We start from the raw sequence: 27,862 nt of genomic DNA, 5'->3' as shown, positions 1-27,862 counted from the left end.
CCATTGACTTACATAGTAGAAACAATTGTGCCATGAAGTTTCCTTTGTGTTCTGAAGTAGAAAAAAACTCTTGAGGGTGAGTAAATGATGACAGAATTTTCATTTTTGGGTGGAGTATCCCTTTAAGAAAGCAAACTGTAATAATTCAACAATTATTTGACAGGATATTGTCAAAAGAAACAAAACATGATGATCTAAGGACTGAATCAATTATAGGTGCAATAAGGGTACATGTCATGGTTTTGAATAAATAACTTTAATGAGAGTAAAGCAAAGTGAACACATAAAAATAGAAATCATAAAATCAACACAAAAAAGAGAACAGTACGCTTGTTAAAAACTAAAACAGCAGTTGATCAGAACAGCATATATATTTCCATATGTAACCATGTAATGATTACTACTGTTCAACTGAACTACCGGTTTCGATCTAACTCTCTCACATCTTTTACTCAATGAAGACAATCAAAAAAGTGAAAAAGGTTCATGTCTAAAGTGCCTGTTGTTACATAACACACAGACCAACTATAAAGTGCATGGTTATAAAATTCATAAGGAAAAACATCTTGGGGGGTGGGGGAGACTATGATCTTTCATAAGTATTATCTCTAAAAGTCAGAACATGTTGATGTCATTGACATACAGTATAGCTGTGTTTGATTCCAGAGTGGTACATAAAAAAAAAAAACTACTCTTCACCCAAAAACACAAGGCAGTGGCTTCTATATATTACTCCTGTGGCAAACTTTGTTAATTGTTCTCTTTATTAAAGACCACATTTGGATTATTTTTGCAACTTCTGACCTCTAGTAACAAAAGGACAAAATTAAAAACACACTTCAAAAAATTAAAGTAGCAATAAAGCCACTATAACCCATTACCATAATGTACGAGTGATATCCCAAATTTGCGCAGTGTTTGCTTAAGCCATTTGAACTGTAATATATAGAATATACAGTGAAAGACACCCTTCAGTGATTATTTTTTAAATATTATTTTAATCTTATTAACAATAGAAAACCACTGCCCTGCAGAGGTTGTATATTTCTGGATAATTTATTATAGTTTTTTACTATTATTATCATCATCAATCATTCAGCATAAATCTGCATCTCAGGCCTGAGCTCAGTCTGGTGAAAACCTGGATGGCCCACAGCTGTGGAATATAGTCTGTTATTATGAAGCGGCATGCAGCCGTAGTTCGGGAAAACACCAGAACTTGCCCGGCTGTTCTTAGGGACTTTCGAATGTACGGATACATAACTTGCAGAATAGTCAGATGGCACAAACATGCTACGAGTTCTTGTCTTACTTTGGGATGAGAATGAAAGTCTGTGGTCCCGCTCCAGAGTCATTTTCACTTGACTAGGTGGATGGCGAGTTTTTACACTATGCGATCTCTTAGACCTCGGAGGGTCCCTATTCATTCCTCGAATGTACTGGTAGTCCTCTTTGGAGTTGCTGAGAGTCTTAAACATCAGCCTGTCTTGGTTGTGGTGTGTTACACTGTAGCTATTGCTGGACCCAGTGTGTTTGAAGTCAGGGCAGCTGTACTCCTTATGTAGGGTCAGGTTACGTGGCAGTGCCGTGGACTCGAGCCCGTGTTGTGGATAGTTGTGCATTGATCGACTCTGCTTCATTACATGTGCTGATTTAGATCTCTGCCCACTGCCATGCCTGTCTGACTTCGAGGTAACAGGCATATCAGGCTCAGAAAGTGGATGCTCTGGGGAGTAATGGGACACCATGGTCACCCTGTACTTCCCATCAGCCCCTTCAGTTGAAATCAGCATCTCCTTCCCAGAGTTTGACCTGCTTCTAGTATGCATTGTTTCTTGACACTGACGGTCGCCTCTTACAGGACGGGTCTGGGACAAAACTGGACCCGACAACCTCTCCTTGGCTGCGTTTTCATGCCTAATGGACTGACTAAAATGTCGATCAGATAAACCTGAATTAAAAGCCCCGTAGAGAGAAGGGTTCTTCATTCTTGGCTGGAGACCGACATCTCTGGTCATGAAATCGGACTTGTTGTTCACCGGGAGGTTGCGTAGAGGCTTCTGGTACTCTGTACCGCCCATAACCTTTGATGAACGAGAAGGCAGTCTGCCGAGTGTGTAAGAGAGAGTGTATCCATGACTGTTCTCTCGGCATTGATTGTATCGAGCCTCTGAATAGGGGCTGTACCTATACCGAACCTTCCCATCTTCAAAGTAAGGCCGCACTTGCTGGATGTCCGATGCCGGTGGTTTTTGGGAAGGTTTCCTCTGGCTCCCTTGATGCTGGAGGAAAAAAAACTTGTCCTCTGGAGGAGTATGCACTGAACGTACCCTGCGGATTGTGGGGTAGACGGATGCTCCATCCAATGGCGGATACCTTGGTCCTCGGTGTCTGTAGAGACCGTCCGAAGAGTAGTCTTCCCGTTGACCTTTATATTTAATGGACTGGTGTAGGGATCGTGGTGCAAAGGTATTGCAGTAGTTTCTTGAGAGAACTCTGGGATGGGGATGCCCATCGTCAGGCTGATAATAAGGGGTGCTTTGCCCTACTGGACTTGACCAGTGTTGGGAGAAAGCAGACCTCTGGTCTCTGGGATTGCAGTGAAACACTTCACTAGGTGGAATGCTTGAAGCTTGTGGAAGAACTTCATGCACTGAAGCAGGCATGGCTGTTTCCGCCAATATGGCTCGAAAGTTGGCGGCATTAGCAGCCTGCTTGTTGTGCAGTGCATCAATGGCTGAATGACTATCCAAGGAAGAAAACCTCTCTGAAGGAATTGGCTGTAAACTTCCACCTACCTCCATCTCAGCAAGGCTTGATCCACCTCTATCTGTACCAACTCCAACATGGCGGATGTTATCTCTCATGGTTTTCTGGCTCTCTGAAGCCAGCTGAATCTCTGGATCTCCACGAGGAGAGTAACCCTGAGCGGGCACATGGGTGCACTGTCCACCAGCTGGTGCATCACAACCATCAGAGAAGCTGAGTCCGCTCTCACTTCCATGGCAGGCGCAGGTGCTGCGTAGGCTGCCTGCATCGGTGTGGCTTTCAGTAGACATAGTGCTTGATGGATCTGGGAAAGTCCTGCTAGACACATACCGTTCCTCTCTATCAGAGGATGTCTGTAGAGGAGGAGGAAACTGGAGTGTGAAGAGTGGGTTCTGATGATGAACTGGAGAAATAGGTGTGGGAGGTTCAGAGCTTCCACGTTTGCTGAGTCGAGTGGCCTGCTGGGCGGATTCTGCCAGCTCTAGAGCTAGCATACGGGCGGCACTTTTTACTGCTGGCTGGGGAGTTATGAGAGACACAGACCTCACCAAACCAGGCGTACATTCAAATGTCACCGCACCTAGGAGGAAAAAAAACAATACTTTTAAATGGAGGAACACCAAAATACAATTTGAAAGAAAGGTTAAATGTCAGATTTGCTAACTTTTTGGCTTTCTCTTGCAAATATCCTGTCCTAAAAATCCAATTCCACATATTCCATGAGGTCAAAGGCTAGCCAACATTGTTGCAGTAGCTTTCGCTCATCATTATTATTATCTATTCCTTCAAGTTGAATGCTAGTTTTGCTAATATTGTTATATTTTCTTGCTAACATTCCCAAACTGGAGAACTTGGAAATATTTTTAATTAAAAAAAACACTTTTTTTTCATAATTAACAGCTTAACATATTCAGTTACTGTTTAAGGGAATCAAAATAATGAGTGTAAGTGTTGAGGCAATTTCTGAGAAGACACTTGTAGCAGAACATATGTTCTTTTTTTTATAAATACTGTACGTATATATGGAATGTAAGGCTGCCACTGACCCGAGTCTGCTCTTCTGTGCTGCTTGACATCTACAGACTTATTTTCTGTTTTGCAAAAACTCGCAGAACGCTGATGGCCTTCTCCACCTCTCGTGGACACACTGGGCTTTTTCACAAGAGACATGATGTCAGAAGGACAGGACACAGTACTACTATTTGCTACTGAGCTCTTCGCTGTGCCCTCCTGGCCAGTCTTAGAGTTGCCCACCCCCAGGTTAGTGGAGGTGGCCGGCACTTCATTGAGTTTGTGATTGGCACCTTCTGAGTGCAGTGGGATGAGATCAGGCGGCTGAGAGGGACTTGTGACTTTGTCTAAAGGCTCTGACTCAATGAGGCTGCCTCCCGCCTTTTTGCGACTGCCTCTTTTCTTCCTTTCAGACGCTGTGGGATCAACCAGCTGTGTGGACTGAAACGCCAACGGGTCTATGTCTAAGGAGGCCATGCTTATAAACTCCGCTTCTGCAGCAGGGTGGGGTGGAGATATAAGAGCAGGCACACAAGAAGAAGAGGAAACAGTGTCCTTTATGTTGTCTTTGAGACTGGACCGGGAGTCTCCTGTCAATCTGCTGTCCAGCAGTTCCTCATTAATTGAGATTGACAAAGCATCACTTGTGGAGAGCGGTCTACGTGGGCGATATATTTTTGATCCACCTGAGACAGAACAACAGAGATCAGCCCATGGATAAATATACAGTAACAACAGTAAAACAGGTAAAAAAAAACTGTTTTAAAAGGTTCTGTAAAGGGGCCCTTTCTCATAAACCACACCACCAAAGATATGTCAGCAAACACAGAAGACAAAGAGATGGATGTGATCTCAGGAAGAATATTTCCGTTTTATGTGTGTCAGTATTTTAGAAGTGGTATAAAAAAAAAATCTTAAAACACCCTGAAGTATGTAAATGGAAAAAGTGATATGTGATTTTTACCCTCAAAGTTATGTGAAGAGGACAGAGATTCTTCACTTTTAGCAGATCTTAGTGTCCCAGTGTCTCCTCTTCCACCTGTAAAAATGAACCAGAGTTCAATGACTACATTTGTTTTTTATCCTGCTACACTACTGTTCAAAAGTATGGGGTCGGTTAAAAAATGTATTCAGGGTGCATTAAATTGATAAAATTGACAGTAAAGACATTACAAAGTAAAAAAAAAAAAAGATCAGTTTCAAATAAATGCCGTTTACATTTTTACATTTTTCTCTTCATCATTCTTTGAAGAGAATCAAAAGTGGAAAAAACAGTGGTTTCCAGACAAAATATTAAGCATCACAACCATTTTCAACAGATAATTATAAGAAATGTTTCTTGAGCAGCAAATATTTCTTATAATGTTTTGCCATCACAGGAATAAATTACAATTTTAAACATATAAAATAGAAAACAGTTAATGTGTAAACAGTACATATGTTTCAATTTTCATGTAATGCTTTTTCGAGTACTGAATATAGCGTGACAGTGATGACTAAAAATGCCCTCTAGGTTAGGCAGCTCACTAGGCTTGGGAACGGATAAAGGTTTGTATTAAAAAGAGTCAAAGCTGCACCTGGAAGGGGTGTGGTTTTCATCTCATTGGGCTCACTGGGATGGCGGTGCAGTTTGGGCTTGGCAGTAGCAGACGACTTTCCCATATTAAAGAAGGAAAGCCAGTTTCCCACAGGAGACTTCTTTGCCTTGGTTGAGCCCTTCTTCCTACAGTACATTTACCAACAACAATTTCCACATCTGCATTTTTGCTAGATAATGAAATAAAACTAAAACCAGAACAAATCGACAAACCTCTCAGAAGGGAAGTCTATGACGGTGTGGAACTTGCCCTGCAGGGCGGCAGGCCCCTCTCCCACATCGATATACTTGCTGTCAGGAGAAACGGGAGAGTTGAGCTGGGCTTGAGTCCGGGCCTGGGCTTCCTCCAGAGAAAGCAGCTTGGTGGATGGAGAGCTCACCATTAGTGACTTGGGTCGAGCTAAAGTACTGTGGCCTGTGGATTCAGGTTAGAGTTATGAGCTCATTTAAGATCCTCATTAGTAGAGTTTAATCTAAAAATCAATTCTGGCGGGAGGAGAATTGCCGAGGCTCATTTCTCACCAGTGCTGTGGCGGATCAGAGTGCTGAGTTTGGAACTGAACAGAACATCGACGTGATTAAGGATGAACTCCACAACAACCGACTGAACACGCACCTCCATGAAAGCAGAGGTACCGCTGAAACACGCTGACTCAATCTGTTTAGACCTGCAACATTTGAGGGACAGTAAATGAATTCAACTTGTTTTGTTTGTTTACTCCTACAGGAAATTTCACCCAAAAGCACTGTTGAAATCACCTGAGAAGATTTGGAGCCCAGACAATTGCAAGGTTTTTGCAGTGCATATTGGTGACGGCACTGTATGTTCCCATACGGGATAAATGTCTCATGAGAAACTCGAGAGTCCTGAAAAGAAGCACAAGATGTTCTTCAAAATATCTTGTTTTGTGTTACACAGAAAAAAGAAAGCCTCACAGGTGTGGAATGACATAAGGATTAGTAAATATTGACAGAATTTCCAGTTAGGGTGAAATACTGCTTCATATTTAAACACAGATGCATGTATATCTTTATTATTATATATAAATATAAAAAAAAAGAGGTAATCATCTGATAAAGAGAAAACTGCACTTCTTCTTCTCATCAGCAGAGGATGCTGTGCACTCATCTAACCTGTAGTGTGGGGGAGGCAGCTGCTGTATGACGTCATGGACTTTGACCAGCCTCTCCTCATCGGTGGCTGCTGATACAGCATCCTGGGAAAAATATGTTCCAATATTGGTACTACACACAAAACATCAATGTATCTGTGTTGCAGTAGTTTGAAGCTTACTGAAAATTTCTCATATAGCTGGTAGGTCAGTAGTGGGTTGGGTAGCTCCCGGAAGTAAAGTTTGCACAGCGATCCCACCGAATGAATGTCCTGGACGTAGGTTTCCCTTGTGAGATCTGGAACATGCTCCGAGTCAAACTCGTGCCTGCAGACACAGGAATTTAATGCTTTTGGTCTTATATAATTTAACGTTTTTTTAGGATTCTTGGATGATCTTAATGTTTAAAAAAACATCAAGGTCTCCACAAAAATATTAAGAAGCACTACAGTTTTCAACATTGATGATAATAACAATGAGTACCAAATCAGCATATTAGAATGATTTCTGAAGGATCATGGTACACTGAAGACTGGAGTAATGATGCTGAAAATTCAGCTTTGCCATCATGGGAATAAATAAAATAAATGTTTATAATATTACCGTTTTCACTGTATTTTTGATCAAATATAACAAATAAAAGGCTTGGTGAGCCTAAAATACAAAGGGATAGTTGATCCAAAAATCAAAATTAGTAAAATTCTTCGAAACACAAATTCAGATATTTTTGATGAAATCAAAAATCACTCCTCCATACTAGTCCATATAGGCTTGTTTAGTGATTGAAACTCAACGGCCTCGAAAAATTGTTAAAGACATCGTTAAAATAGTCCAAGTGACCACAGTGGCTCAATCTTAAGTTTATCAAACGACGAGAACACTTTTTGTGTGAAAAAAACAAACAAACAAAAATACCGACTTTATTTAAACTATTCATTTCCTTCTCTCTGGGCGATCTGTTGTACGTCACACGCATGACCAGCGTCGGCCAATAGTGAGCCTACGTGTGACGTTTAACTGACTAGAGGCCCAAAGAGAAGAAAATTAATAGTTGAAATAAAGTCGTTATTTATGTTTGTTTTTGCACACAAAAAGTATTCTCGTCGCTTGATAAAGTTAAGATTGAGCCACTGTAGTCACTTGAACTATTTTAACGATTTTCGAGGCCGTCAAGTTTCAATTCCTCAAGAAGCCTATGGACTAGTATGGAGGAGTGATCCAGCTCTCAGATTTCATCAGAAATATCTTAATTCGCATTCATCGCGAAGATGAACGAAGGTCTTACAGGGTTTGAACAACATGAGGGTGAGTAAATTTTCATTTTTGGGTGAACTATCCCTTTAAAACCTTACCAACAACAAACTTTTAGTATATTTTGTACACATTTTCATATACTTCAGAAAAAATGACTACAGAATGTATACTGAATTTTTTAAACCTCACCTCAGTTTCTGAATGTTAGAGGAAATTCCAGACAAGCGGTAAATTCCGTCCACGACTCCATTTCTCTCAATGAACTCAGTGCAGCTTCTGATGACCTGTGGAACTGTTGAACACACATTAAATCTGCAGCTTTAATATGATTTACACCAAATGACCTTTCAATGAAAGATATAGATGCAATAAACTTCCTCAAATGTCTCTCTCCTCTCACCATCATGGCCCGAGTTAAGCAAATGTTCTCCAAGGTCACAGCCGAACACTCTCTCTTTCAGGATACCTCGCTGTTTCAGCTTCTGCTTGGTGGGACGCGACTTCATGAAGGTGCGCAGAAATGTGATCAGCTTGCCATGCTTCTTAGACACTACAGAAAATTAACCATTTTAAAAAGCTTTAAAATCCATGTTGCCAGCTTGTAACACCTCTACATATCCTAAGGCTGATATAAAATGTCATTTATTAAGGTCCTTATTATAAAAGCAATAATTCTTTTGTAATGCGTTACATTCTTTTTATTTAATTATACTGATGAGCGTCATCTCTCTAATAGAAGAAACTTTCTCTATTTTGCAATATTATGGGCAAAAGGTTAGTACCTGGTGTGGCCAATGAGCTGGTCACGTTTGAAGGGATTTTCTCACTAATCAGTTCCACACATTCAGACGGAAAGAATCCCACCTGTGAATGGAAAGATAAAATTATATGAATCCAAAATAATTCTAAATGCTTCATTTCTCACTTCATTTCAACAAAGGCAAAATTGTCATAATTACTCTTTAAACGGTCTGAATCTCTTAAAGACACAGATGTGAATGAGTCTGTGAATCCCTCTTTAATACATTTACAATCTAGCTTCAAAACAACAATTCATTATTCATAGCCCTGTGTATCAGTAGCAATTACTTTATCACCACTAAGAGAAACACTGACAGCAATTAGTCGATGTTTTGACTCAGATGTGACAAAAAAAAGCTGCAAATACATCTCAAATGTCTAGTAAACTTAATTCTAAAGTGATGACAGTTTCCCAACACATAGGCCTATGGGCTTTTTAATAAAATTACACATGCAGTGGAATAAACTGTGATATTACACACTGTATGAAAGACTAATAAAATAAAATACCCACTTGAAAACCATGTTTGCCCCTCCACCAGCCAGTGTCTTCTTTAGGAGGCATATCAATTACTGATACTATGTCTCCAACCTTTTGAAGAGAAAATACACTTCAGTTACTTTACTCCAAAAACCAAATCTATATACTGTACGTATAACCATACCTCAAAAGAGAGCTCATCTGCTGCTTGGGCGGTGTAACGCTTTATGACATGGGCAGCAGCTACAGCGGGAACATTAATAGATGATTCATCGTGAACCAGCAGATGGTTCCCTTTGTTATCAATCTAATAGAGAAGATGCATCAAAACATGAACATGTATAAAACGTCACCTTATGTAGTGATTTCATATTCCCTTTTACTAAGACCTGAAAGATGCAACGTCAGTGTGGAAAATACACAAGACGTTGGGAAAGAGAACATTGAGACAAGTTGAGTCAGGTGTCTACTATCCTTGTTAATGACTAACTAGATATAAGAAAGTGGGTGTGAACTGTTGTATTATACATATAAAAGGTTTGAAGTCTGTCTTAAAATGGGTTTGTGTTTTATGAGACATTGTGAGGAATTTACTGTTGTTAAAATAAAGGTGTGATACCTCTTTTGTTAAATACACTCTAGTCAATTTGCTGGCAATTGCATCTGTATTTACAGTAAGAGACTGGATTCGGGCAGAGAGCCACAGAAAGCCTTCAGGTGTAGTGTAGCTAAACAAACAGGAGTGACATTTATACCTCCATCCATGTGAGTGCTGGCCCGCAGTTGATCTTGTTATCAGCGATGGCTGAGAGACGGGAAATGTACGCAGTAATCATTTGGGAAAGTGTCTACAGAGAAGAAGAAGAAAAAAAGCAGACACAGAGAAGGGATCATAAACAAAGAGACGCGTTTCAACACTCTCATTGTGTTCCCTATGAGATATAATCCACTGATCCAACACAATAACTCTGTTCTAAAGCCGAGTGAATGGCCTTGTTGACTGCTATCTATATAGGCAAACATTGTACCTTCTAATTGAGCATTCTAACTAAAATGAACCTCACAATAATTATTTGACACGTACTACAAAGGCAGCAACACTATGTGACATAAATAGAGCACTGCACAAGAAGCATAGTGAGTTTGATATTAGCATGTTGCTAAGCTAACTACACAATAAAGTGCAGCAGGCAAGCTCTGGAAGTAAAAATCCCATTTTTTGGGTTGTAACATTGGTACTTTTGTCACTTTCAGTGCAAAAGTATGAAAATGGTAGGCCCTAGAATAAAACTTTAAATGTTCATTTGTAGCAGAGATGTGTATGTTGCTTGTGTATGTTCTAACTATGTCCTAATTTTTTTAATAATTGAGACAGAACCAAAATGTATTAGATTGTGCCCCGCTCTCCCCCATATGCAAAACGAAAACAAATACTTTTTTCTGTAAAGTTGGCATGAAACAGGATTTGGGAATTTTTTCCCTATTGTGACGTATATATCCGAGTGAAACAGCTTTACAGGGCGGGACATTTTTCCCACTGGAAATTTATTGGATCGTTGAATAGTTGTCCTGGCCGCACACCAGTAAATCATCATCATTAGAGAAGAGAATTGATGAATTGAGGTAGGGGAACCCAGATAGCAAACTGACATTGAATCAACGTGGAAATATGACATCGAAACAATGTTGATCTGACATTGTTTTGCTCATCGAATTAACGTTGAACCAACGTCAGACGCGTCATTCTTTCAAAACTAACGGAAAATCAACTTGAAATCAATGCGTTGTTTCAACGTTATGAAAGCAAACCAATTTTCGATTTTCATTTAGCTTTGAAGAATGCCGCGTCTGACGTTGGTTCAACGTTAATTCGATGAGCAAAATCAACGTTGTTTCAATGTCATGAGAGACGTCGTTTCCACGTTGACTCAATGTCAGTTTGCTGTCTGGGAAGTTAATTTGATTAAAGATTATTCTAACCATTCTATTGAGTAAATGGTCATTTTAAATTAGACTGAACAATATTTAATCAATACTTCAATGTTAAATGGATTACACATTAACATTGCCATTTTTCGTCCAACATTTAGAATTTTCACTACTCTTAAATGCAATGCATTGTCTTCACCAAGGATATACATAGAGACAGTTTACTCAATTTATAAGCTGCAACTATAAATGTGAGGTGAACCTACCTCGACTTTGTCCTTCAGGCTGTCTATTCGGGGCAGTTCAGGAAGCTGAGAGAATCTTCTATCATAGATACATAGGTGGAGGTGCTTGTCAAGAACACGAAACTCTTCATATGTACGCCGCACTGTCCACTTACGACCCTAAGACATATAAACAGAAATGAGAGAGGATAAAGAAAGAATAATTATGAACAAAGAAAGAATTAGACTGGTCTTCAAATCTCCTTGAGAAACCATTAAAAATGGATGATGATCAAAATATTTCCCAAAATAATAATAATAAAGTCATAATTATGGCATACAGCATATTGTTTTCAACATTTGGGAATCATTCCAATTTTTCAGCAAGGATGCATAAAATTGGTCAAAATGGTCAGAGGGGACATTTATGTTACAAAACATTTCAGCAGCACTAAATCGGCATAATAATGATTTCTGAAGGATCCGTGTCTGTGGTTTGTGGACTTCATACAGCTGTAAAACAATGAGATTTGCTCCAGTGGTTTAGAAACAGCAGAGCGAGACTCTTCTAAATCCTTTCAGCTCTCGCACTCACCAGCACAAAAAAGTAGGCTTTGAATTCAAATTTCTAGAAGTTCTGTGGACGAGTATGAAATCCTCCCAGAACAAAAAACACCCCCATTGTTTCGGAATGGAAAAAAAATGCAGGACCGAGAGTATTTACATTTACAGCTTGGCCAAAAAAAAAAAAAAATCCTCTTCGAAAATCCTGTCTTTTCCTAAATCCGGACGCATTCCATGAAACGGATAAATTGCAGTTTGCATGCGGTTGGCCTGCCTGTTTAATCTGAAGCTCTTAAAAGGTCTTTTTATAACTTTATTTTTCCATGGCATTGGGCTTAACTTTTGCTCTATTGCCATAACAAATCAGTGATCCTGGGATGATATTTTTTTCACTAATGGATACAGAGGTTCTAGTTTTTCAGATTTTGTCCCCCTGTGAAACAAGCTTACCTGGCAACATATCTGGACCAGATACACTAACTCCTTTGAGTCCAGGCCATTGTTTGTGAGGTCGTTCCGATCCTCAGGTAAAGACAGCTGTGGAGACACACACACAGAGAGATTTTCTGAATGTGATAATTAATACACTTATTAAAATATACTAACAAAAATTGAGTTGGTGACAGAGACAATCTTCAAATACATAAAAGGGGGAAAAAAGAAGAAAGGGGACTGCAGGTATACCACACCTTAATAGTGCCTGATTCTTTCTGGTTTCAGAAAGCCAACACATCAAGGAATATTCCCAAAACAATAGCAGTTCCAGTTGAACTCCATCAAGGCTTTTCCTCAGAAGTTTTCACAGATGCTGGCTAAGCCCAGAAATATGTTGTGATGTTTTATAGATGTGTACAATGTTTATTTTTGTCCTCTATAAAACATCACAACATCATCTCTTGTCCTTGCAAATGAAGCATCTAGTCTGGTAAACTCCACACAGAGGCAGTGCTGTCTTTGTAGTGTCAACTGTAATTTACTTTTCTGCATCATCTCAGTAATGCAGACTCCCCATGCATCATTCAACACACACACACACACGCCTCCACATCAAAGACAAGAACTGTGTCCCTTTAATTGATAGAAAATGCCGATCCAACACTGAGCCACTTCAAAGATGCATTAAACAAATTAAACATTGATTAGTTATATATAAAACTAACAGAAACGTACACAAGCTTTAATTACCTACTTAGCAATTGCAGTTCAGTAAAGTTATACAAACTGCAGGATAAGCACTTGATTTACAGCAGATCCGTCACCATCTTTCCTCTAAGCACAAATAAGTTGAAAATTTAAATAATGCACATTAATGTAGAATGTTTGCATCCTAATGCATCCAATTGAATTAGAAGATCAACAAAACTGGTTAAAAAAAAACTATCAAAAAAAAAATTAATCGCATCCAAAATAAAAGTTTGTGTTTACATAATATATGTGGGTGTGCTGGGTATAATTATTTTGTGTGTGTATATATATATATATATATATATATATATATATATATATATATACACACACACACACACACACACATGCATGTATATTTAAGAAAAAAAATATTATTTAAATATAAAATATTTTTATTTGTATAATATAAATTATATATAAATCTATACACAGTATAAACATGACAATATTTCTTAAATATATACAAGCATGTGTGTGTATTTATATATATAAAATAATTATACACTGTGCTCCCACATATTTATGTAAACAAAAACTTTTTGGATGCGATTAATCGCGATTAATCGTTTGACAGCCCTACTTATTTTAAAGAATGAATTAAATGTATAATTGTTTTAAAAAATAAATCTTACATACTTTAGTAAATCAATATATAGCAATGGTCTATGGAAAAATAATTAAAAAAAAATAATAACTTAATTCAAGATGGAGCCTTGAAAATATCAATATTTTCTTTCACAATTTCTGTGGTACTATGAGGGGAAGAGACAAAAATACTGCAACATCACAAAAAGATATAGTGTATATATTTATATTTATTTATATATATATATATATATATATATATATATATACACACACACACACACACACACACACACACACTGTATATATAAACAATAGTAAAAAATAAAAAAAAATTCCTCAACGTGGTTCTAATTATGCTGTATAAAACGGATGGATACTCACTGATACGCCGTCTGCCTTGCCTTATTGAGCACGCTCAGGCCCATTCTGACAGATCCAACCCAAGATTTCCCCACCGTCTCATACCTGAGCCTTTCCTTATTCAGCCTCTCTTCTGATGTTCTGCATGGCTGCTGCACGCAGACGCAGTAACCCGTCACACACACCCCCACAGACCCCTGTGCTCAGTCAGCCCAGCTCATCAAAAACAAAACGGCCAGATTCAGAGCGGAATGAAAATCAGCAGTGCACTGCAGTGAAAACACGTCCTGTCTGAAAACACAGACCCTTTCCCATCTTCCTCTCCTGCGGTAGACAGATGTGCATCATGCTGTGTCTAACTACAACTGAGGTAAAGGACAAATATAGAAAAGGACAAATATAGAAATGGAGCACCACCCCCCACCACCACCACCTTCTTCGCCCCTCCCTGCGGTGAATGTTGGTCCTCCTACTGGATCCATGCAGAAAGGAGCTGTGCTTTAAGATACAGAGCTCAGAAAAAGATAGATGCATCAATGTTTTGCGATTAATATTTTACACCAGACATCCGACTATCAGACATGGTGACTATTTAACAAAAATATCCTATTAAAAAAAATATATATATATATATAAAAATATAAAATAATGTAATATAAATAATACAAAAAAAATATTAAAAGGTGTCATAGAATGATCATAGAATTTTATATAGGCTCCCTTTTTGATGATTTTGTTGTTTAGGACAAATGTCTTTGCCAATTTCTGCAAGATGATCCTCTCAAGAACAAAAACATATTTCAATGACATGTAAAGACTCCATGAAATGGTTTAATTGACACCATTTTCACTTTTCTCTTTTAACATGTTTCCAGGGGCGGACTGGCCATCTGGAGCACCGGGACTTTTCCCAGTGGGCTGCTGGCCAATGTGGGCCAGCCCACCTGGTACACAAATATATAAATAAATAAAAAAAATAAAAAAAAATAAAAAAAAAATATATATATATATATATATATATATATAAATTGAAAATCACAATATTACATTTCTTTTCTACGCTAATGGATGAGATAGTCGATGTGAGTGCGTTGCCCTCCCTCCCTGTTAATTAGTTTGGTCTACTCCATCTTGAAACACGCCCCCTCTCTCATGTCTGCAGACTGCCAACTTCCAGGCAAAATAGAATAGGAAAAGATGTATACATGTTATTTTGTGCACGAATACATATTAATAAATTATATTTTGATGGTTGAAAGTCTAGGTTTTGATAAATTCAGATGTAAATATAATTTAAAAATAAATAAGGATGCATTTTCAGTACAGAACAAACTATTCTGTAATCTATTTTGCTGTCAATACTGCTGACAGTGTCTTTATATTTATGTTTAATGAAGTAGGGCTTTCACAATACGTCCTCCCTGTACGTCACCTAGCAGCAGCAACGCCGTGTCAGACACATTTCTGGTGTGCAAAGACACAGAAAACGCGACGCAGCTGACACGCAATAGAAACGCCACGCTCACGCGACGCAGCCAGTGTGTCACCGGCCTGATTTACAGATAATTACAAATAATTGTCCATGGATAAAATGGGGAAGAAAGGAAAAGGTGGAGCTGAAAAGTTGTTCAAAAAAAAGTTGAAAAAAAAAAAATCCAATATTGTTTCCTTCCAAAAACAAGTTCCTCGTTTAATGTTTTAAAACTTTAAAGCTATAACTTGCTCTCTGTGAAATCAGGAGTGTTCAAGTTGTTGAGCTGTTCACGACACAACGTGATTGATCCGCAACAGGAGGTAACGCACTACACGAGTTGACAACAACTCTGTCACCCAACGATTCTATCTAGTCTACAAACCACGTTTTGTCACGAAAAATCGCACGAAAAAAAAAAACTAGGAAAAATACATACTATGGTAGTCAATGGGGAATGAGATCTGTTTGATTAAAACATTCTTCCAAATATCTTCCTTTGTGTTCAGCAGAACAAATAAACACATAGAGGTTTGGAACAACATGAGGGTGAGTAAATACTGACAGAATTCTCATTTTTGGGTGAACTAACCCTTTAAGGAGTTGTCAAATTCACATATAGATGGCCTAAAAAATTATTTAAAAAAATCTGAATGCTAAATCTCCACTTGAGTCTTTGCAATCTTTCCATGACAGGCCCTTGTTAAACCACTGGTTTGGAAAATTCCTCTCGTAAAAACATGCCAATTTCATTTTAAAATCTTAGGCTGAATCTATGAAAACCTGAGATCATGTCCATCAACTCAAAACTTCTTGTAATATTCAATAAAAGACATTAACGCATTTAAGTTTGCAGAAACTGTGAAGAAAAATGGTAAAAAGCAGACGCCAAAGGCCAACAGAGACACCGGGACTGAACTGATTGTTTATGACACACAATCCGTGGATTAAAATTCCACTCAAGTAATAAATTGCAGCTTTTTCGAACAGAGGTAGCAATAATCCAAAAGGAAATTCCTCAAGTTATATAAAAGCTAGAAAACATAACCCTGTGATCATGAGTTGACCTTTCTCCATCTGGAGGCACAGCCCATCTACATTTGGCAATACAATCACATGACATTTCCCTTAAAGAGGAGTGCCAGGAGTCCTAAAGATCAGAAATTAATCAGACTCCAAAAATGATAAATCATATAATCCAGCAATGACCCACTTTATAATGTACATCCTGGATCTGAATCCATCTATATCATATTCTACAAGACTTCTTGATCTTCTGTTTCATTACAAAATATTGATGTGTCCCACCCAGTAGTATTATCAGCCAAGCAGATTAAGCTCTGACAGCAGAAGTATCAATATTTCAAGATAGATCCACTTACTGGAAACCCTCTCCCACAGGTCAGCAGCACCGTTAGTGGATCCTGCAGGTTTGGGTCTATTCTAATGAAATGGTGGTGAGAGAGGGATGCTGCATCACATGAGGCCCTTCCCTCCATCTGAGGTGATTTATAGCCGAAAACACAGATGCTTAATCAATGTCCCAACTAGCTGCTCATATGGAGATGAAGATGACTGTTCTGAGATCAGTAAAAGCTCATTACAGCATCACTGAATTTGGCCCAGTTCTTTCTCCATCTCTCTCTGCACTAGTGGGATCCTGAAAGCTCCTCAGTAAACCTGAGGTGAAGAACGTGGAACATTCACAACACCACTGGGAATGCATCAAAGGTCTACATGAAGACGTCACCAAACGGATGTAAACTCAATACCCTATTCCAGGGCTAAACACACACACACAAAGCTTAAAGTACTTTTAAAAATGCATGAATGTCAATGTATTAGACGACATAATATGAAACCAGAGTCAGCTGCAGACAAAATGTTGACAAAGTGTGGAAATATACTTTTGGAGCCACTGTATTTTGTTTAGGATAGTGATTTAGGTTTCACTACATAACATAGAAAAAAAAAAAGCTTTTACAGAAATACAGTGAAACCTAAAATATGAGTTTCTGTGTAGTGATATCTGATCAAATGACCTGAAGGCAAAAAATGCATCTCTCTCATATTTCATCTCTCACTTACATGAACAAAATGCTTTCGGTCAGTGTTTCTGTTTAAATAAAATAAGCCAGCTTAAAATAAATGAATACAATTAAAACCATTAAAAAAAAAAAATAAATATATATATATATATATATATATATATATAAAATGGTTTTAACCATAAACCTACAGAAATAAATACAAAATCATGTGAATATCTTAGGAGGATATTTAAAAATATTTATTTTGCCCTGAAAAGAAAAGGCAAAAAATATTGGAAAAAAAGTTGTTCAGTTGTCCTCAGCACAAAAAATAGAGTCCATACAAAATGCACCATGGCATTAAAATGATTGCTATCTGATACGTGTTCACTGATATAGCATTAATAAACTGCTGAAATGTGCTCATGAGCTTTGAAAGCAACAAAAGAGAAGCACAACATTCCTTCTGAAAAAAACATCAAATGTCTCATTTAACTGGCAAGTTTGGAGTAGAGTATCTGTTTTCTGGTCCATGCATGAGTCTGGACTCCTCCAGCCCCCGGCCACTGTGTGTCAGTGTGACGCAGTCAAAAGATTGAATGCGATCTAGTAGCACAGGAGTCTGTGACCTTGAGAGCTGAAACACAAGATGATGTAGGCGAAGAGCAAAGAGCTGTGAGACATGAAGGCAAACTTCCTGTCTATCAGCTATGGCACCGCAACCTGTTCATGATGCATCGAAACCAACACCCTCAGCTCTCAGAACAGTATACTGTACATACAGTAAAAAGACTGAGAAGGGACTCGCTGGTATTTACTAGAAACGATATCTGCTGCTCTCTGCTGGAACCCATCAGCATAGCAAAATCTGTCTGGACAAAAACATGTTTTGGGCCTGATATGTTGAAATAAAAATGGAGAAGCCCAAAAATATGCTTTAACCAAAGTGTTTCTGTGAAGTGTCTCTGAACCACAATCTCCCAGAACTGCTTGGAGCACTGTCATTCCCACACTACAGGCCGTCTCCATTGTTGCTGGGCATTTACGTGCATCTGTGCATCAGTATCATCATTGCAATGTGTTGATGGTGTTGTTGTTTTCTCATTAAAGCTCATTATTGCATGGCTTGGTTGAATTCTAATGTAGAATGCGGTCTGTTATTTCTTGCCATGAAAAACAGAGCGTTGCCATGGACATAGTTCAGAAACGGAACGGACTATTTTCTTTAGCGGAAGCAATACAATTGTATTTAAATCAATATTTTGTGTCAAATTATTGATTATTTATTTTATTCAGCTGTTATGGCAAATACAACCCCTTCAACCACTTCGCTATACATTATCTCTTACATACATCTATCAGCTTGCACATGCTATTAGGCTACAACTTGTGCAATATTGATAATTTGTTGGTAGATGGCGCGATCCATTTTGTCTGGGAAAACTTTTTTCACAAATGTTTGCTTGAATGTTGTGCGATTCAATGCGAAAATGAATGGAAACAGCTTAAAATGTCTAAATTTCAATCAATTCGATCGTAAAACAGCATGTAACATCATTACGCCCAGGTATTTATCGCTTTAAAGCTGTTGGATGGAAACACACTTTCACCAGCTTTATTCCCATGAGGTATTTTTTAACCAAACTTCAGATCATTCGATTGACAAGAGGATGGAAATTTGGCTAGAGACCAATGTGGACAGCTTGTAACTTAAACCTCAGCACTGATTTCAACATGATGGAAAATCTGCTACCATTGAAACCAATGCTGCGTTCATGTGCTATGGTAATTATGGTAAATACCAAAAGCCGACGTGGAAAATGCACATGAACACCCCCTCATGTGGTATTTTCCACTGGGCAACTCATAGAATATTTTGATGGACGAGTTGCCGAGATGAGATAACCTTTGAACTTTTCAAAATGGCGGAGAGCACCGAAAGAGTCGTGAATGGTAAAAATATATACTATTTATGATCTAGAATATATACAGCATATTATTTACCTTTTGAGTTTTGATAAATCATTTTCTTGCTGTTGCTTGCAGATGACTTAAGCAATCTAAAATAGTTTTAGCTAAATAACAGGTCTGGATCTCCATCTTATTACCACATTACGACAACAAAAGCACTTGAACGCAACACACTAGTAAATACCAGTTCACAAGTGGAAAATATCCTACTTTCCATAGCACGTGAACGCAGCACAAGACCACAGCCAAGAGCCTAATTAACACGTCAACCACGAGCGATCATGGCCTTCAGCAGGACTGCATTTACCATGGAAACCCTCACCTGCACAGAGCCAATGTCTACAATCTCATAGTGGAAGTGGGCACATTCAGCCAGCCTTGGAAAATGGCCTTTGGTGAGGGACAGTCTGTAATACAAAAAGAGCTCGTCAGTATTCTTCTCCGTAGGTCTGAAGGGGACAAAACCGATAATACAAACACCTACTTTTTGACGTTCTTGACCTTCATGCTGGCCGTACTAGTACATGAGCGCAGAGAAGACTCTGCAGGCAGTTCATGGACCATCGGCGCTCCTCGTGCCTGCATATACGAACACACAAACAGACGATTACACAGCACTCTGCTGGAAGCATGACATACAGATATCCAGTACGGAGACGCACCATAACAGCAATGGCGTCCTCCCAGCCTGCTGTCTCTGCTGGCTGCAAGCTCCTATCTTCCTCCCCCTCATCCTCCTCAGGGTGGGGCCTTAAAGAGAATCAGAGAGGGCTATGTTGAAATAAGCTTATGCTACGACATACATACATACCACTGCATAGCATCACTCAGCAAAAAGCAATAACACCAATGAAATTCCTGAACTAGGATGGTCTCAAACGATTAGTTCACCCAAAAACGACTCAAATTTCTATTACTCTTCTGTAGAAAACAAAATAAGATGTTTTGTAAAATGTTCATGCTGCTCTTTTCCAATCCATGAACTCATTCAGTGATCAGAGGTTGTCAACTCCAACAATTGTCTTAAAGGGTTAGTTCACCCAAAAATGAAAATTCTGTCAGTATTTACTCACCCTCATGTTGTTCCAAACCTCTATGTGTTTATTTGTTCGGCTGAACACAAAGGAAGATATTTGGAAGAATGTTTTAATCAAACAGATCTCATTCCCCATTGACTACCATAGTATGTATTTTTTCCTACTATGGTAGTCAATGGGGAATGAGATCTGTTTGATTAAAACATTCTTCCAAATAATGTTATCTCGGTTATTTACAGTTAATGAAGCCAAGTGACATGATGTACAACGCAGCTAAAAGCTAACGTTAAATTTTTCTAATGTTAGGCTAACGTTAGCCTAACGTTACATTAGAGATTTTAAAGATAACATTCAAATACGTTGTTGACTTAACTAGGAACAGATGTAGACATCCTTGTTTAATTTATCCATGTTTATTTGTTGTTGTGGTCTACCGCATAACTTAATCCAGAGCAGACACTTATCTCAGTTGAGATGTGGCTTGGGAAAGGGTTTCAAAAAAAAAAAAAAAAACACAGCCCAGTCTCTCGGGAACCTAGCGTCAGAGTTGCATGTACTCCATGTACACCGTTTGACCATTTTAAACTTAAAATTACAAGATGCATTTCAATTACAAATGCATTTCAATGGACGTGGAAGCAGAGAATGTCCGAATGTATTGGGTTAGCGGTGCACTGTGATTGGCTCATCGCGTTTGAGGGCGTGGCTTAGCCATAGGTCAATTCAGGCAGTTCAGAATCGCTTCTTTCTTTCGGGAGATGAAAACCCCATGTATCATGCACTTTGCAGACCTGTTATGTTTACAAATAGCTATATTACACGCTGCAAGAAAGGTAAGCATTCACTTTTTTTAGACTTAAACCCCACAAGCCAGCAGCTCCTATATGTGCTGGACATGTGCAGAGCCGTTGGATATATTCCCTCTGACCCAGTTCCTTTCCTCACAGTTTTGGCTGCCTAATCAAGCAGGGCAAGCAGGCAATAAACTAACAAAGTTGAGAGGCACCACTCATTACACTGAACTCATGACCTCCGAGTGAGGAAATAACCAAACAGCCAGCTACAATTTGACCAAGGCCAAGCTGTCAATAACACAAGAGCAAAGCTGCTAAACAAACATCATGCCAGTCCTAATGCGTTTTCAATGTGTCCTTTCTTAGATTTTATATATAGGAAAATTACAAAATCAGATTTGTTACTGTGTGTGGAGCTTATATAATGTCTTTAGATAGTTAGAAAAGCTGTTTGGGATGTGTAGCAGTTAAACCACTCATGATCAATCAGATTATGTACAGTACAAACCTATTGTGAGTTTATAAACCAAGTATGATGGATTATACTCAAAAGTTTCATTACTTTCTTGTTTCTAAAAATAAAAGCTCACACTTCATTTCACATCTAATCTTCATGAAATGATCCACCCATTTCAGATAATCTCCAGAGCATTACCCAGTTCACCCTGCAGCTAAGAACATGGCCAAGAGGGTCGAAACAAGGAGACATAGAAGATCAGATCAGTGGTGGTAAAAAAGCACACTATTGTATGTTTTGCTACACACAAGGATATCGCTTCAATCAGTCAGTCACAAATGCATCCACCTCAAGTAACAAAGAACAGGGCTTGAAATATGATGCACTCCAGGGGTAAAGAAAGGTGAGCTGGAACATGGATTGGGAAGCCTTTATAATGGGAATAAAAGGCTGGAGTTTAGATTCATTCAGTAGACAAAAGACAGAGTCAGTGATTTTTGTTCCAGAATATCCAACACTCCCCATTCCTCCTGCAGATTAGACCATCGTGAGATTGAACGATAAAAGCCTGATCCCGTTCATGGAAGAAAATGGCAAAAGTTTACTGCCATTTTAAAGTCACAGGTGCAACATTATGACAGTATAGTGAGTTTCAAATAACAAATTATGGGTCAAAACTGCAGGAAATGATTTTCTTACTCAGTACTTGTGTCTTCCACTACAAATATATAATTCTTAAATCAAGATACATTTGATTGAGAAGCAAAAGGACTTATGATATTGTCTTGTTTAAAGAAAAAAAATATTAAATGAATTGGTGAATTTATGCTTGAAAAAGAAAAATATCTGTTAGTGGAGTAAGAAAAGTAGTCTTGTTTTCCCTTTGAATTAAGATTATTTTTTATTGATTATTTTTCTTACCATACAGGCAGATATATTTTTTTTCTTGGTTTAAGCACAAAACTCAATTTAGATGTTTATTTTTATTTTTTTTTTATTCAGAAAACAAGAATTAATATCTTATGTAATTTTGCTTTAAGTGAACGCAACTTGATTTAAAGATTTTTAAAAATATATTTTTTAATGGAAATCAAGAAAAAGTCCTAAACCAAAAAAGACTTAAGTGAATGTATTATATGAATTATGAGTGTCCACGATAATGATAATTTTGTATGCTAACTATTTTTTTTAGTTCCTGTGTCAAATGTCTTCGTTAGTTTTTGATCACTTTGAGCACAATAATGGTTGTAATGGAATGTAATCATGGATATTTTGCTCAAAATTATAAATTGCTATAATTAATCATGATTGTTGTCATTTGAGAAAATGCTGCTTGTGCCATCAAATTAACAGGTCATTTGGAATGTAAAAAAAAAAACAATTCATAATATTATATGGATGTATGTATGTATGTGGAGTTAAACTTTGGAATAGTTTGGGGCTGGAACTGAAACAAAGCAAAAATATTCATCAATTTAAAGTACATTATAAACAGAAGGTTTTATCGCAATATATGTCGGAAATGGTTTAATTTTGTGAGTTGTATTCACTGTATTTTGTTAATATTACCCTGTAGGTATTGTGATTACCATTGTTGGTATTTTCTTAGATGTATCCATGTGTCTATACTCTGTTTTATTTTACCTCGTAGGTAATTGATTACCATTGTTGGTATTATTATAATTGTTACCTGAGTTCATGATCATGGTGCGTATTTAGGATATGTTTTGTTTTGTTTTGGTATTGTTTTGCCTTGATGAGGGAGAAAGGGTTTCCCTTCCTTCCCTTCTCATGTTTTCATTTATGTACTTATATTCAGAATTGCTATCGAGTATTATGATATTGTGTAAGGAAGTAATTATTATTGTTTTGTTTTTCCTGTTTTTGGTAACCGGGGTGGGTTCAAATAAGTTTGACTTCTATCCACTCCGTTTCGAGCAATAGATTTAGGTTTGGTTAAAGTCGATGTAAATATTATGAATTTAAAGGCTTGTACAGATTAACCAAAATGCTGCGCATTGCCTTGTCATGTGTAACTGTATATTGCTCGAAATAAATAAACAAATAAAATAAAATAAAAAATAAAATATTTAGTCTCCTATTTTTTATTTTTAAGAGAGATTTTGGTAACATTTTTATTTTTTAAACTACATATTTGTCACATCCATTTCATCAACAATACTGAATGTTGATCATTTTTCGCCAAAGAAAAGTTTTAAAAAAACTAGCGTGCACACCGAGAACGAGCATGACACTAGCTGCAGTTTCTCTAACAGCCACTGGTGTCAGTAACAGTTAGAAATTTTTTGAACTTACGTAATGCTCCTTTAATACGGTGTTGAAGGGAAAAAAGCAAGTAAGCGTACACATCTTATTTGTATGTTTTTATTTGAGACTTTTTAACTTTGATGAGGGTCTGCAGGAGTGTTTATTATATAATTTCCTGTTTTATGTTTTTTTACATATTGTTTGAATCTGGAGAAATAAAATATTAATAAGGTTTGTTATTTAAAAAAATAAAAGATTAACTACAGTACTTAATGCATCATTCCTTTTTAATAATTTAATATTTTATCAGACTTTTACTTTATTACATGATATTAGAACAGTTAACATCCTGATGACTAAATTAATTTTGAATAAATGAATAGTTAGTATACTGTAAACACAGCATTATGTCATTGACTATTACCTTAAACCAAGCCTGCTTGCTTGGGGAGGTACAGTACAAATGTTCATTGATGATTGTCCTTGTTATCATCTCTGTAGGGCACCAGTTGCACACAAATCACCACTATAATTTACTCCTCAGGGGACAAATGCACATCTACCGCATGCAGTCCTGCTGAAATCTGCCGTCTCAGAAATAGAGTAAGGTGACCGTGCACATGACACATAAAATGCCTGTGTGTGCAAAAAACAGTACATGCACTGCACCTGATTATGCAGAGAATCAGCCAGATGTGAAGAAAATGCCTCATATAACCTTGCAAGAGAGACACACAGACACACACGCTATAAGGTATAACTAACCATAATCGGGCACCGTAGCTGCCAAAGTAGACTGAGAGGAGAAGTATGCAGGCTGTTACTCACCCTTCACAGGGATCATGACTGCATACGTCTCTCAGAGGTGTCGGAGCCCTGCCGTGTGTCACTGCTGCAGTCCCGCTGCACGCCTCCATGATACTGAGTCACTGCAACAGCTGCCCGTCTGTGAGGGGAGGGACCAGACCGGACTTCGCTTTAAGACAAACCTCCAACCTTGGCAACGGATGAAGGCCTGTGGCATGCACATGTGTTATGCATGCAAGTACATTGTGGATATATTGATGTTTTTTATTACGAGTACCATACCAGCATCAAAGGCTATATTCATTGCAGTAAACAAATGAAATGTATGCATATTGTGAAATTATTTACTTTTTATATTTGGATGGATGGATAGATGGATGGACGGGATGGGATAGATTTATTGGATGGATGGCTTCTTTCAACATTACAATAACAACAATAGCATTTTGCTTTTTAATGTTTGATAGACATTCTAAAAATGTTCCCAATTTATAAATATAACTATAGAGTCAAACAGATAATGAATGCAATGCACTACATTTAATTTGAGTTCAAGCTAAAAATCAGTTGGTGACTGTGGACTTTGAATCTAAATGAACCTAAAGAAAATCAATAACAAAGACTGTATGTGCCATGTTTAGTGATGCATGAACGTGATGAATAGGATTCAAGACTTATATAAGCAAGGTTGCAATACGCTACTCCATCAATAATTCAAGTGTGAAGTATAAACAAAAGGAATGCTGGAATATTGAGCCACACCCACAGTGACAGTTGAACCACCTCAAAGAGAGAAACCTTGTGAAGACTGACATGCACATCATTTACGATCTGATCGAGTATAAGGTAAGAAAACGACAAAATATTCCTCTCACACTCTGGCCCTACTGTCAAAAGTGCTGACAGGGAGAACCTTTATGTTGACTCAGCAGAATGAACCTTCCCTGACAAGAAAGCCAACTCCATAATGTGTATGCAGGCACCTGAGAGGGTTAACTTCACCTTCATAAGGACACAGTTTCTACGGTGATTAATCCAAACCCATTCACACTGAGTGTATGGACACTTAAATAATCATTATTTCATTATTTTGAACAGTAAGCTTAGGTTATTAGAGTATGTGTTGGCATTCATGTCAAAATGAGCAATTTTTTATATGTTTACTTTGAAATGCAACCGAATACAAAGGAATCCAAATGTTCGAGACAACATTAAAAAAATCTGGGATTCAAAACATATCCTAGATTAGATTTTTAAGTTATGTAAATATATCAGGATATTGAAAAGCAAAGGAGTGACATTCCAAATACTAAAATGTTTTTAGATTTATTTATATATATATGTATAAGTTTGTGTAACCTCAAGTGCGCATATATATATATATATATATATATATATATATATATATATATATATATATATATATATTATTTTTCACACACACATATATACAGTGTATATATATATATATATATATATATATATAAACACAAACTTTTATGTTTGACAGCACTGATATGTAGGCTACAGTATAAGTGCTGTCAAATCAATTACTAGAAATATAAATATAACAGTTTGTGTTTATATAATATGATATAATATATAACTGAACCAAATCATGTTCAACTGCTCACTGAATACTGAATTCAGTGAGCAGTTGAACATGATTTAATACAACTTGAGTATGGGATTGTGTGAAAGCTGATGCACATTGATGTGGTTGCTAAGCGACAGATTGTCTTGAAATCCATCGGTCAGTCTTGGATCCTGAATATCTGATGAATATATAGCCTAAATGGGAATGTTTACAGACAGGAAATAATATCCATTCACACGAACGGTAGCCTGTGTGTTATTGTAACGTGACTATGGAGGAAAATAATTTGGTAATAATGTCTGGTAATAAATTGCGCACTGTTGTCATGGGCATCATGTGACATGACTCGTTGTGTGTGTGTCTATGTTTCGTAACACAGGACTAAACAGTTTTAAGGTGCTTGTTCTCAACCAGGGGAAGTGAATAAAATTGAGGAATTTAACACGGCGCATATTAGACACAACGCACTGATACAATATCACAAAGAAATGTTTAAGTAGCCTATATACTCAGTCTTAGAACATTTACAAGTGCAAATGCTTCCTAAAAATCGCCAGCAAAAAGAGGAAAGATCAACACGAGCCACTCACCTGTCTGTGATTGTTTCAGCGTTACTCCCCCAAATGAGATTCAAGAGTTGAATCCCTCTATCCTTTAGTGTGAACGCGTGTGAAAAGGGGTCAAACAAAAGCATCCTTCATCGTGTGTGAATCAGTGTGGGGTCTGTGGGAGTGTGAGTGAATGAGCTTGGTCTCGGAAGGACAGATGAAAAGTTGTGTCTCACGCACCACCTGATAAACTGAGTGAGTGCGCGTGTATGGGGCGTGGCCATGAGCAAGGTGGATATCACGTGGGGGCGTGGCCATGAGCAAGGTGGATATCAGTTAGGTCAGGAGGGCTCACTGTTTGTCACGTGATTGAGAACATCCACCTGAGATTTGAACAACATGTAAAACCTTCAATTCATGAATACAATAAGTCTAAATACTTCCCTTAGGGAAAATGTTTTGTTTTCTGGCCCTAAAGTGTAATATGATCGTTTTCTCCCCCATTGAATATTGATGAAATAATGATTTGAGTTCAAATAAATAGTATATATATATGTTTGGTTACAAACAATCTTCAAAATCTATTTGTGTTTAGCAGAAGAAAGAAACTCAAAAAAAACTCCATTGTTCCATTGTAAATTGGAACAACTAGTAAATGATAACTGAATTTTCAATTTTGAGTGAACTATCACTTTAATATTTTCTTTCTTTCGTGGAATTTCATATAAACATATGACATTTGATGTTTTGACAAAAAAAGTCAATGGTAACCAAAATAGTTTTGATTATCAACATTCTTGAAAATATCTTTGTTTTGTGTTCCACAGATAGCCTACGGTTTGGAACGATATGAAGGTGAATAGCCTAATGATACAAATTTTAATTTTTGGGTGAACTATAGGCCTACCTTTAAATGAAACCAAACTATCATTGAGAACAGTTTGTGAAATAGGCTATACTGCATATGTCAGGTCAAATTTGATTCTTAGATTTTTTTTAAAAAA

The 27,862-nt window shown here is 37.5% G+C and overlaps 1 protein-coding gene across 2 annotated transcripts; it reads right to left on the bottom strand.

The window, feature by feature from the left end:
* Positions 1-237: 237 nt before the first annotated feature.
* arhgap32a (Rho GTPase activating protein 32a) lies at positions 238-27,124 on the bottom strand. Of its 2 annotated transcripts, none has more exons than XM_039687028.2 (22): positions 26,901-27,124; positions 24,735-24,921; positions 20,013-20,100; positions 19,835-19,929; positions 19,673-19,757; positions 12,193-12,279; positions 11,221-11,358; positions 9,781-9,873; positions 9,210-9,332; positions 9,059-9,136; positions 8,526-8,607; positions 8,144-8,293; positions 7,933-8,035; positions 6,672-6,816; positions 6,512-6,594; positions 6,137-6,244; positions 5,900-6,045; positions 5,591-5,792; positions 5,358-5,503; positions 4,745-4,819; positions 3,816-4,466; positions 238-3,349 (listed from the first exon to the last, which is right to left on the bottom strand). In XM_039687028.2, the coding sequence occupies exons 2-22, from the start codon at positions 24,821-24,823 to the stop codon at positions 1,092-1,094; spliced, it is 5,025 nt and encodes a 1,674-aa protein (XP_039542962.2). In that variant the 5' UTR covers positions 24,824-24,921; positions 26,901-27,124; the 3' UTR covers positions 238-1,091. The 2 variants fall into 2 exon arrangements, with proteins under 2 accessions (XP_039542962.2, XP_039542963.2); XM_039687029.2 differs by having other exon boundaries at positions 24,735-24,852.
* Positions 27,125-27,862: the final 738 nt, after the last annotated feature.

The sequence above is a fragment of the Pimephales promelas genome, chromosome 16 (assembly GCF_988280905.1).
Source record: "Pimephales promelas chromosome 16, fPimPro1.hap1.1, whole genome shotgun sequence".
NCBI lineage: Eukaryota > Metazoa > Chordata > Actinopteri > Cypriniformes > Leuciscidae > Pimephales > Pimephales promelas.
The sequence above is the reverse complement of the archived record's forward strand: the minus strand, read 5'-3'. Positions and strand labels throughout refer to the sequence as shown.

Bases quoted from the DNA above. Each gene is read 5' to 3' on its own strand.
- arhgap32a (XM_039687028.2), bottom strand. From the start codon at position 24,823: ATGGAGGCGTGCAGCGGGACTGCAGCAGTGACACACGGCAGGGCTCCG. The intron at 9,137-9,209 runs GTATGGTTATAC...TCTCTTCAAAAG, and splicing joins CAGATGAGCTCTCTTTTGAG to GTTGGAGACATAGTATCAGT. The intron at 6,046-6,136 runs GTGATTTCAACA...CAAATGTTGCAG, and splicing joins TGGGCTCCAAATCTTCTCAG to GTCTAAACAGATTGAGTCAG.